The sequence below is a fragment of the Macaca nemestrina genome, chromosome 3 (assembly GCF_043159975.1).
Source record: "Macaca nemestrina isolate mMacNem1 chromosome 3, mMacNem.hap1, whole genome shotgun sequence".
NCBI lineage: Eukaryota > Metazoa > Chordata > Mammalia > Primates > Cercopithecidae > Macaca > Macaca nemestrina.
In genome coordinates this window covers 4,430,295-4,442,747 of record NC_092127.1, presented here as the reverse complement: position 1 = coordinate 4,442,747, position 12,453 = coordinate 4,430,295, and the positions used below count along the sequence as shown (strand labels likewise).

At 38.4% G+C, this 12,453-nt stretch overlaps 1 protein-coding gene across 48 annotated transcripts in view; it reads right to left on the bottom strand.

The window, feature by feature from the left end:
• LOC105466558 (sorbin and SH3 domain containing 2) overlaps positions 1–12,453 on the bottom strand; it is a 379,599-nt gene that overhangs the window by 100,099 nt on the left and 267,047 nt on the right. For 28 of the 48 annotated variants that reach the window (XM_011715524.3, XM_011715522.3, XM_011715521.3 and 25 more), the window contains 2 exons: positions 10,500–10,549; positions 3,738–3,830 (listed from right to left, as the gene is read on the bottom strand). The exons of 5 other annotated variants lie outside the window; for them this stretch is intronic. In XM_011715524.3, the coding sequence (XP_011713826.2) occupies positions 3,738–3,830; positions 10,500–10,509 (103 nt within the window). In that variant the 5' untranslated portion in view covers positions 10,510–10,549. The remainder of the gene's footprint in view (positions 1–3,737; positions 3,831–10,499; positions 10,550–12,453) is intronic. 15 more of the 48 variants (XM_071092729.1, XM_071092733.1, XM_011715530.3 and 12 more) reach the window with 2 other exon arrangements.

The window sequence follows — 12,453 nt, the reverse complement described above, 5'->3', positions numbered from 1 at the left end:
CGTGTGTGCAGAATTAAGAGAAAGGAGAAAATGGCCATGAATTCGAACTTCAGGATGAACCAATATTTTAATAAAGCTTATGTGGATGATTAAAGCCTGCCTTGAAGTGGGTGGTCTTTCAAGGAAACTAAAGTACATATCATTTGTCTTTCTTTAAAATAAATCCAATTACAGATACTTGGAACACCCAGTCCTGATTTGCTCTTTATTACAGTCTCCTATATGGACACTGTTTAGCATAGCTCTGCTTTTATTTTATCCCTGCAGGAAAGCCTAGGAGAGGGAGGACACCTGTTCTTTGGGGCAGGTAATAGAAAGTATCAAGGATCCATGTCAAGTAAAGAGAGCATAGGTTAGGAAAAAAAAAAAAAAAGAGTCGGTCAGGTAAATGGCTTAGCAGATGTGTGGGGAAAATGGTTTTCCCCCAAATCTGCAACATTCTTGATGCACATTCACTTGTTAAAAAACACACAAAGCTAGGACTAGGGGCCTGAGTCCTTCATGTTTAGTGTTCTTTAGTAGATAGTCACTGCTTCACTGATAATCCACTAATGACTAAATGGTGTACGTTTTTCCCTTTCCTGGCTGTTTTGCATGCGAATATTTTAACAAATAGGGTCTTGAAGAATGAAGACCTCCACATGCTCTTCCAGCACTTTTCCTTGTATCGAGGTGCAAACTAGTGAGTATCTGTCTGGAATTGTGTGCAAGACATTCCTGGTTCCATGTCAGGGGTGGAACTGAATGCCCTCAATGGCCCTTTCCACTGTTATGATTCTAACATGACAGCTTTTATGTAGCTGTGTTTGTGGTACGTGTCGCAGCATAGCCTCGCCTCTCAGGTTTTATTTAAATCCCTTTTAACTGGTGTGCTATACTGACACTATCACTTATACTTTTCTTGAAAATTATTTTGATGCCTATAACTCATTTCTTTAGAAGACTCAAGTGTTTTTCAAGAATTATTTTGAAATGTTGATTAAATTCAAGTCAACTAATTGAGTGCCTACTGTGTTTCTATGTACAAGTATAACCCTTTTCATTTATTTTCTTCATTTACTCTCATTTATTCTGACAAATCCTTGTGAGCCTGGGAAACGATTAAGCTTTCAGAGAGGTAAGAAAATGACAAACATTTTTTCTTTTGAAAAAAAGGAAATGAGATCTAGACAGACTAATTTTCTTAAGGGCATAAAACATGCAGGTGGTATTGACAAGACCCTGCCTCTTGGCAGAGTGGTCCCCATACTGCAACAGGCCACTCTTGCCAGCGTTCCTTTAGGCTGCCAAGTGGTTTTGGTGAAATAAAATGTTTTTCATTGTTTCTCAATAGTCATTGTCTTGGTTCTAGCATAGATTTAAAATATCCATGTGTGCTCTGATGGATTGTCCAGTGGGAATTTACTTCTTATAAAAGGAAAAGAGAAAGACAGAATGACTCAGGGGACGAAGAGGTGATGACTCAGATTGACTCTCTGATCTGAGAAGGGAGTGAAAATGGCCGGGGACCTTTTGTGGAGGTTTTACATAAAGGTCCCCGGCCTTTTGTAACAAATTACAAAATTGTTGTATTTTAACAATATCAAAGGCAATAAATATTTATCAATTCCCTTTTGATTCACATAAAGACACTGTATCATATAAGTTCTTATGAAAGCTACATAGAATGCAGTTGTGCATATTAATGCTGACTTCTTTATTCAAAAATGTAATGGAAACTTCTTTGAAAAAGGGGGCCAGGTGTGGTGGCTCATGCTTGTAATCCCAGCACTTTGGGAGGCCAAGGTGGGCAGATCACTTGAGGTCAGGAGTTCGAGACCAGCCTGGCCAACATGGTGAAACCAGGTCTCTACTAAAAAAATACAAAAATTAGCCAGGCATGGTGGCAGACACCTGTAATCCCAGCTACTCAGGAGCCTAAGGCAGGAGAATGCTTGAACCTGGGAGGCAGAGGTTGCAGTGAGCCGAGATCATGCCACTGCACTGCAGCCTGGAACACAGAGCAAGACCCTGCTCATCTCAAAAAAAAAAAAAAAAAACAAAAAACAAACAAAAAAAAAACTTACTTTATGTCTAATTGACACAAAAAAAGGCTGTTTTTAAACAATTATGTCCAAAATTCAGTGGACTTCATTCTCTAGAAACCTTACTCCTAGTGATAGAAAACTTAAAATAACCGAAAGCTACATTGTTATTACTGAAGATTATTTCATATTCTTGAAGTGCGAATTATTATTATTTTTTGCTGTTGTAATTTTGAAGCGTTAAATCTTTTCTATTAAGTCGAGTTATATGAAATTGCGTGTATTCAGATAACTCTCCACATTGGCACTGTCGAAGCAGTGTGCCATGCCCTGGCATATGCAGCAAGGTTCACGTCTGAGTAGGCTGGGCGGAGATCCTATTTGGTTGAAATGTCGATGACATTCAGGGTATTGGCATTCCAATTACACGATGGCCCTGAACTCTTAACATTTATTGTCTTACTTGCCTTCCTTCCTGTTTCCCATAGTATCCAATGTAAACACATCTGTAGTTTTTCTAACACCTTTTTGTGTTTATACATGCATGAGCCAATACATACAAATAGAGATTTGTAGAAAGATGTTTTTTAACCAAAATGAGGTCATACTATAAACCTTGTGCATTTTCTTTTAACTTAATATATAACTGAACTCACTAGCCAGGCATTTAAACTTGGACGTTGAAATCCATTGTGGATTAGAGGTGGTGATGGAAGTGGGATTCTCCATATGGAAGTCCGTTTTTGTTTTTGTTTTTTTTTCTCTAGAGAAACTCAGTAGTTTAGAATTAAGTGACTGTAAAGCGAAGACCACCGTGAGTATTTAATCAACTGCTAGATGTATGTGTGTAGAAGACTGTGATATGCGTAGTGAGAATTAAAATTATTTAAAGACTCCCCATCCGTTTCTCACTTCTGCTGTAAGATCCATTAATCTTATAAATAAAAGACAAGCAATCCCCAAACTGCAACTAACCAACCAGCCAACCAACCAACCAGTCACCAACAGGTGTGGGTCTATTTCAGGGTCTGGAGGCACTGGGCTTGCTGGCCTCCCTCCGACCTTCTAACAGCTGCACCCCCTCCCAGTGCAGACTGTGCCTAACTTAGGTACTGTGCCTAACTTTGGTACTGTGCCTTAGGTAGTCACAACAGAGATTTATTATAAAGAGACCACCTGAGTGGATGCTGAAATCTCGCGTCCCCAGTGACTTCCTATCTGTGGGCGCATGTTAATCTTAATTAGTCAAGATTTTGATATGTTTAAATATATATATTAGAAGGGTCTTTGCTGACTGGATTAAAGGAAAGCAAAGGTGTCTTTCAAAACTAATGTTCTATCATTCTGTTCGTAACCTTTGACAAAGAATCCAGTTAATGAAGATTCAGTTTCCTACAAATCCCTTTTTCATCCTGTACCCTTGTACTCCTACCCCAACAGTTTTTAGGTTAAAAAAAAAACCTGAAAAACCTCTGAGTTATCTTAATGAAATATTATGTTACTTAAGTTCATGAGATAACAAAAACTTAAATAGTTATTAACACTTGCGGTTACTCAAACTATTTTTGGCAAGTGACTGTTGTTTTTAATTATACATTTGAAATGTTTCCTACAAGATCTCATTTTCCTTTGCTTTTTATGTTTAGAACAAAAACAGTCAGAAGAGCTAGAAGCCATTCAAGTGCGACATTCTGTGAGTTAGTGATATTATACCTGCAGCCAATAGGTTTGGAGAACTTTGCACTCTCTTCACAGATGTTAGCGTAACAGACATGGCGGCACGTTTGCGAGCACACCCACCGCTATCTGGAAGCAAAAAAAATGATATAGCAGAGGCCAAGGCAACGGGAAAAGCACGTGCAGTATCATGCATTTTAAGTGAAATGTGCCAGACATCCATGAGAAAGATGAACAGTTAGAATTAGTAACCATGGAATGCACCTGCCAATTTCACACCACCCTCAAACTAAAACAAACAAAATGAAGCAAAACAAAGGAAGATCAGGGATCTGTCTTAGAAATTGGTGTCACTGTTTTAGTGAAAGCATGGAAGACTTAATACTTAACATTTTATGGTTTTCTTTGTGAAAACTCAGGCACAGAACTCAATCTTGTTTATACCATTTAAATTCAATTTATACTAAATCTATAGGCATTGGAGCTGGCTTTCAGAGTCAAGGATCAGCTCTATGTCAGGATTAAGGGCTACGGTACAACACACTTTTAAGTTAATATCATTTAAGTTTTACCATCTTCTAGCTGTTATAATTCCCAAAGAGAGCTTGAATAATTCTTGCAGTAAAAATTATTAGTGACACAGGTATGATATATTTTTGAGGATTCACAGAGGAACACATGGCATTATGGAAAGTCCATTCTTCCTGTGGTTATTGTTAGTTATGCAAATAACTAGCCTTATTAAAATAAAAGTATTGCTATATATGGTATTGAAATGACCATGTTTAAAGAAAGGAGTATATTGCTTTTACTTTTCAAATTTTTATTTTTAGAGCTGGGTCTTGCTCCATCCCCCAGGCTGGAGTGCATCATAGCTCATTGCCGTCTCAACCTCCTGGGCTCAAGCAATCCTCCTGCCTCAGTCTCCTGAGTAGCTAGGACCACAGGCACACACTGGCTCACGTTTTAACTTTTTGTAGAGACGTGGTCTTGCATGTTCCCCAGGCTGGTCTCAAACTCCCTGGCTCAAGTGCTCTTTTCACCTCGACCTCCCATTACAAGCATGAGCCACCACACCTGGCCTCATTTATTGCTTTTATACTTTTAACAATATGTGTACTATGATTCATATATTTAAACTTATGCAAGTCATAATGTGAAATAAAATCTGTGTAAGTTCATCAGTCATTTTAATGTGCTATGAGAAGTTTAGACTTCTAAATTTGGAAGAGAAGTCTTTTAAAATTGGAAGGCCAATGTTCTATTTATGACCAGATTCAAATTCCACTCTTACATTCCTCTGTAATATGGTATGTGCAATAAATAGTTTTGCTCATTCTCCTCATTCTGCTTATTAAGTAAAACCAAATTAAATTAAATCTTTTTGAAAGTTATAAAAAAAAAAGACAATATAACCACCGATATAGTAACATAATCATGATATATTGTGACATGTCCATTTTTCCTTTTTCTTTATTTTCATAGGGAAAGTATCAAGTTTGTTTATTGGACATGACAGAATTTAGATGAGTAAAGATGCTTGGAAGGATAATTCAAATGAATTTTTTATAAAATTTGTAAATAGTAAGATTAATAGAACTTAAAATCAGTGGAGTAATTCTTATATCAAAACTTCACTTTTTAAAAGTATATGTTTAAAGTAACAATTTCTTAATGTAGAAAATCATTAAACCAGAAAACCAACTTGAAAGAATATTAAAAGAAAATGAAGTAAATAAATCAAACATTATAATTAAGAACCCAAAGAAAGTGACACAAATGGTAGAAACAACTGAAGATTCCTTCAGGACAGGTTCCAAAAGGATTTCAGCAAACTCAGCAAACTGAAAGTGCTTAGAGACAAGGGTGTCTGATAAGATGGAGGAAATGTTATTGCTTCCAGGAGCTGTGAACTGGTTAAAATGGTTGTGTAGTCAAAGGTGTTGAAAGTGAAAACGGACATCACTCTAAAAGGGATTTTATTTCCTAGTTCTATTAATTCTGAACATCTAACAAGCACATAGGTGAAAAGAGAAAATTCCAGAATGAGAAGATCCAGGGTCACAGGTTAAACCTCTGGTGTCCACCCTGTGGGCTGAGATGCCCTGGGCTGCGCCGTAAATCCGTAAGGGTGTTGGGGGACACTTCCTGTTTTTAAGGAAAACACAGTGCTAACTGTTGGACCCTCGGCTGAGATACCGTGGGCTGCGCTGTGAATTCCCAAGGGTATTGGGGGACACTTCCTGTTTTGAGGAAAACACCGTGCTAACTGTTGGACCCTCGGCTGAGACGCCCTGGGCTGCGCCGTGAATTCCCAAGGGTGTTGGGGGACGCTTCCTGTTTTAAGGAAAACACAGTGCTAGCTGTTGGACACTCGGCTGAGATGCCCTGGGCTGTGCTGTGAATCCGCAAGGGTGCTGGGGGACATTTCCTGTTTTACGGAAAACACAGTGCTAACTGTTGGACACTCGGCTGAGACGCCCTGGGCTGCGCCGTGAATTCCCGAGGGTGTTGGGGACATTTCCTGTTTTGAGGAAAACACAGTGCTAGCTGTTGGACCCTCGGGTGAGATGCCCTGGGCTGCGCCGTGAATCCGCAAGGGTGTTGGGGGGTATTCCCTGTTTTTAAGGAAAACACAGTGCTAACTGTTGGACACTCGGCTGAGACGCCCTGGGCTGCGCCGTGAATCCGCAAGGGTGTTGGGGGACACTTCCTGTTTTGAGGAAAACACTGTTAACTGTTGGACACTCGGCTGAGACGCCCTGGGCTGTGCCGTGAATCCGCAAGGGTGTTGGGGGACACTTCCTGTTTTGAGGAAAACACTGTTAACTGTTGGACACTCGGCTGAGACGCCCTGGGCTGCGCCGTGAATTCCCGTGGGTGTTGGGGACATTTCCTGTTTTGAGGAAAACACAGTGCTAGCTGTTGGACCCTCGGGTGAGATGCCCTGGGCTGCGCCGTGAATCCACAAGGGTGTTGGGGGGTATTTCCTGTTTTTAAGGAAAACACAGTGTTAACTGTTGGACACTCGGCTGAGACGCCCTGGGCTGTGCCGTGAATCCGCAAGGGTGTTGGGGGACATTTCCTGTTTTGAGGAAAACACAGTGCTGTTAGACGCTCCAGGAATTGCTTGCTTGGGGCAGTGCACGGTTTCAGCGTAATAGATGTGCTGTATTCCTTTTGATGACATCATATTTTTAAAAAACTGGGATTTTGATAGTTGCTGTGATAAAACGCAAGTACCCTCTGAAGAACATTTTATTTATTTATGTTTAGAGACAGGGTCTTGCTCTGTTGCCCAGGCTCGAGGGCAGTGACGCACTCGGAGCTCACGGGGCTCAAGCTGATCCTCCTACCTCAGCTTCCCTCATCGCTGGGATTACAGGCACATGCCACCACACCCAGCTAATTTTTAAAAATTTTATAGAGATAGGGTCTCACTATGTTGCCCAGGCTTGTCTCCAACATCTGCAGTCAAGCAATCCTCCTGGCTCAGCCTCCCAAAATGCTGGAATTACAGGCGTGAGCCACTGTGCCTGTCTGGCCTATAAAACATTTTAGACCAGTAAATGAGAGTGGCCATGAACAATCTAATTCTGAGGTCTGAGAAATTTTTCAGTGTGCAACAGGCACACACATATTATTAGTAAGTAATTCGTGTTATAAAGAAGGAAATAAAACTATTTTCTTTCAATTTATGTGTATTATTTTGTCAAATGGCTTCTAAGTTGTTAGAACAAAATATTTCTAAAGTAATTATTAAGTTATTAAGTTGTTAGCACCTAACTACTTAATAAATAGAAGTGTTACGTATTTTTGGCCTAGGAGCACAATGAAAAAATTACTGAGACATTAAAGGTCACTGTAAACCAAGAAAGTTTGGGAATCTTTGCCAATTTATGTACTTTAGGAAGCTCCAAGTCCTAGATGAAATAAATGGAGACTCTGTCTTTAATAAAGTTTAATAAAGAGCTGAATTCTAAAACTCGAGGCATTTGTAAAATTGCTGGAACAGAATAATCTATTATATTCTGTTTCTACTTCCTTATGTATTGATACTTTCTGATACTCCTTGAAGATATTTTTAAGATCTTAAAACGAGGATGCTACCTTTCATATGTCGGTTTATCCTAAAGAATTCTAATGCTGGTTTTGCCTTTGGTCCTCATTAATGACCTACAGCCTGGCTGGGCTACTCTTCCCCTGAGCTGCAAGATTCCTGGAAGCTGTTCCTACTGCTGGAAACCACTCATATGGGTAAATTATACATGGAGAATTATTTGATGTCTTTCCTTCTCTCCTTTCTTTGATAGCTAAGATATGCCTAAGAAAGTAATGGGTTAAAAATTCTAAAAGTGGACATATAACATGTTTTGTATATTTTTTCTACATTGTTTAAACACTTTAGTATGAAAAATTAACCGCATTCCCCATGGCTAGTTTATTATGTACTGATTAAAAGCAAATACTTAACTTAAAAGAATGCTTTTTAACCGTAGTGACTGACACATGAAGATTTAAATAGGAATATATCTTTTTAATAATTGATATATTGGATAGATATGTGAATCAAAAAAGATATATTCTTGTTTAAATGAATATTGATATCAATAAGACTGGCCTGTATCATCTTATCTATATAATCTATTTGCGTTATCTATCCATATATTATCTGTATTATCTATTTATCGATATTTTCTATCAATAGATAGAAAGATAGATAGATAGACAAAAAAGAAGAAGAACTAGAAGCTATTTTGGGGACTAGAAAAATAACTTGTGGGGCCACTTTATTCATCTCTGTCTGTCTGTCTGTCTATCTATCTATCTATCTATCTATCTATCTATCTATCAATCATCTGCCTATCTGAAGATAGATAATGCAGGCCAGTTTTTTTACTAGCTCTTTAGGAACAAATTCCTACTTCATTTTGTAAACACAGTAACAATGCTTTCAAATTTCAAAGGCAATATATGTGTGTATACATATACATATATATTTTAAAGTGGTATGTTTTTGTAAAAACATTATAATTATTATTTTGGAATTTTGAGCAAAAGTTTTCAGTCACTTTTGATCAATTTTATGCACAGGTTTGAATACCATATTTGCCAATCATTGTACATAAGTGGAAGTTCATCCACATAAGCGAAATAACCCTATGCAAACTGCATCCCATCCAGAGTCAAGCTCACTCCTTAGAAATGAGAAGATACTTTAGAGGGTTACATTTGTGCTGCTAAACAGTAACTTGGCTCAAGTACCTTAGTGACTGAAACAAATTGGCAAATTTTTATGTGCTTACTTTGCTATGAGGGATTGAATTATATGAATAGGAAGGTCAATTATTGAATGTACTGCACATGAACACAGTATATTCAGTATATTCAGTATATCATGTATGCATATCTCTGTCATAATAGGGTTATAATAGATAGGAAAATGGGCACTCAGTAAAATGAGGAATACTGGGAAGTTATGATCCACTTAGACATACTATAGGGAGATGTCTTGGAAGGATCAGGAAAGATCACTTCCTCATGTGAAACTTCTGCTGGAGTGACTCTGTAGCTCCAAAACGTGGCTGATGCTAATCCAGCTGTGGGCTCTACATTCTATTTGCTTTCTTTTGTCTCCTTTACCTAGTACTATTTTCTACTTCATTCCCCATGTCTAATTCTGGCATCTCCAATCATCAAGATGCCCTTGTGTGGTGCATTTGCAGGGTTACAACTTCTCTTGATTGCTGAGCCTTCCTTGTGTGTTTTGACTGTCTCCAGTATCCTCATCTTGCCTGTTGTCCACTTGTCTGCAAGGTGACAGCATCCTCAGGGGCCTGCCCACACAGCCTTCTCTGAAGCCACTATGGTACATGGCACATGGCACAAGGCTCTGCACTCAACCTGGGGATTAGGTATTGGTCCTCGCCAGTGGTTGGATAATCCTCCTGTAGGCACTTTGATGCAACAAGAGACCTCAAAAAGGCAACCAGCTGGACATAAGAGAATATCTTGGGCCATCCTTTCTACTCTGCCATGGGGTGACGGCTCCAACAACTTTCCAGTGATCTCTTGTGGATAGGAAATTTCAACACAAGTTACAAAATCTCAATGAGAAAGTTGTTTCTTGAATTACTTAATATTGTATATTTCAAGGAGGGGGGAAGGCAAAATTATAAGCCAAATTATGTCTACTGTGGAAAAAAGTTCGTATGTACAAAGTCTGTATCATGAACACTTTTACAGTTAAAATGTATACAATACAGTTTAGAGGCACAGTTGTTAAGCTAGTTGGAGATACTATTCTCACATCTACACATATAATGCTTATAACACTATGTGAATTGTGACTATAGGTTAATTAAGCTGACTTTGTATAAAACTTTGGCACTCTCTCTGCTGACTTCTTCAACATAAATAGTTTATAAAACAGATACGTTTAAGTAGTTTCTACTAGAGCAACGTGCCTTTGAATTTAGCCTATTTTTAAGTGAGAGATTTTAAAAGTACACAAACAAATGACATACTACCTCTTCCAATTGTTTAGAGGAGTTCGTTTTAACATGTGATTAGAGACAAAGGGAGTAGGAGCAAATAACAGAACAGAAAATTCTATGTTTGGTGGCCATAAGAGTGGAGTACAAATACAAAGAGAGAAAGTAATGAATCTACGCTACGTATCTAATCAGAAACTCAGAATCACACCTAGGATCAGTGGAGTGCTAAGCTAATGATTGAGGGCCAACATGATTTTTAGAGAGCAAGGCTCAAAGAGTTGAAAACTAACAGACAGCATACCTGTGTTCATTTTGACCTTGGAGAGTTTGTTATTAAAGTCTTCAGTTTTCCTGTAGAAAAAAAACGGTGCATAATTTGTTTGCTAGCATGTGAAGAAAATATCATGAAAGCGTGTCTTGCTTTTGATGTACCTGTAAGTTAATATCACATTATCATTAGTTTTATTTAAATCAGTGTTTAATAAGGTAGGAAGAATTGATAATTTTCTTCATGTTAAACTTTAATTATTGGTCCTATGATCATAAAACAGATCATATTCTGTTTTTATGCTTTTGCTTTATGGTGAGCATTAATGGATGAAAATGGAGAAGTTTTATGCTTGTTTGTTTTTCTTTTTATTTTATTTTCTTTTTTTTTTTTTTTTTTTTTTTTTTTTTGAGACGGAGTCCCTCACTGTCACCCAGGCTGGAGTGCAGTGGTGTGATCTTGGCTCACTGCAATCTCCACCTCCTGGGTTCAAGCAATTCCCCTGCCTCAGCCTCCTGAGTAGCTGGGATTACAGGCACATGCCACCATACCCAGCTCATTTTTTGTATTTTTAGTGGAGATGGGGTTTCACTATATTGGCCAGGCTAGTCTTGAACTCTTGACCTCTTGATCCACCTGATTCGGACTCCCAAAGTGCTGGGATTACAGGCGTGAGTCACCTTGTCTGGCCTGTTTGTTTCTTTTTCAGAGAGAGAGGGTTGTGCTCTGTTACCCAGGCTGGAGTGCAGCTGGTGTGATCATAGCTCACTGCAGCCTTAATCTCCCGGACTCAAGCCATCCTTCCCCCTGGAATTACAGGTGTGAGCCACTGTGCCTGATTGAGTTTTCTTTTTAAAAAATTAAATTTCTTTTACAAATATTTATACAAATGGTTGTTGTTCTCTAAGCCTGATATGACTATCTGTTAAGTGTACTCTTCTGGAGTTTTAAAAGTTACCCTGGCACTTTAAAATCATTGCCTTACATGTGCTGGTCTATTTACTACCGGGAATATGTAATGAAAGTAACACATATTTTGAGGGCACTGTCAAGAAAGATGAGATTCATCTGTCTCTTTTTTTAAGACACAGGAAATAGATGGTTACTACAAAACCCATTTCTGCATTAGTATTGAACACTGATTTTTCCCAGTGAAATGCTGGATGCATAGCAATTGAGATTAATTCACTAGATATGGTTGGCAGCAAGGGCTTGTCTCAGAAAAATGTTTTAAATATTATGTATCATTTTACGACATGTGAGATGACTTAGTTCTTTCTCTGGTATATTCTTTTAGTCCATTTATGGAGTTTCCTATTTATCCATACTCTGAGACCAAAGAGGAAACACATGCTGATAAGGAAGCAAATCTCCTAAGTCTCAGAGCTCCCTGCAAGAGCCGTCTGACCCCGGCCACTTGGCCTTTGCTCCTGAGTGGGCCTGTTGTTCAGGATCCACGAGAATCTCCCCCAGCACGACACACTCACGGCTTCCAGGAGCATTAGTACTGCAACATCTGACCATTTTCAAGACTTTTATTTATTCCTTTTGGATGAATGAGGATAACTTTGAAAAGAAATCATTGGCATGATCACCTGTCATGAAAGACTTTTCATAAATATAGTTTTTTCAGTCTCTAAAAAGAGCAGCAAATGAGCTTCCTGGCTTTCTTGCCTTTGTCTGCCAAGGTTCTCACCCTCTTCTCCTTTCTGACCATTTCCTCTGCTCAATTCGACAACTATTATTTTCTTTCAATGTGGCTATCTGATTCACCTCTTATGGAAAGCCTGACTTTGTTCATTACTGAGGTAAAATTATAATAATAAAATCAAAATGTGAATTTTAGCTAAATATAATGGTACTTCTCTCCCAGTGGGGGGAAAATGATGAAATAAAATAACATTAAAAATATACTTAAGTCCTATGAAATATAATTATAAAGCAAGATTTTATATATAGATATATATATGTATAATGTAATCCTCAT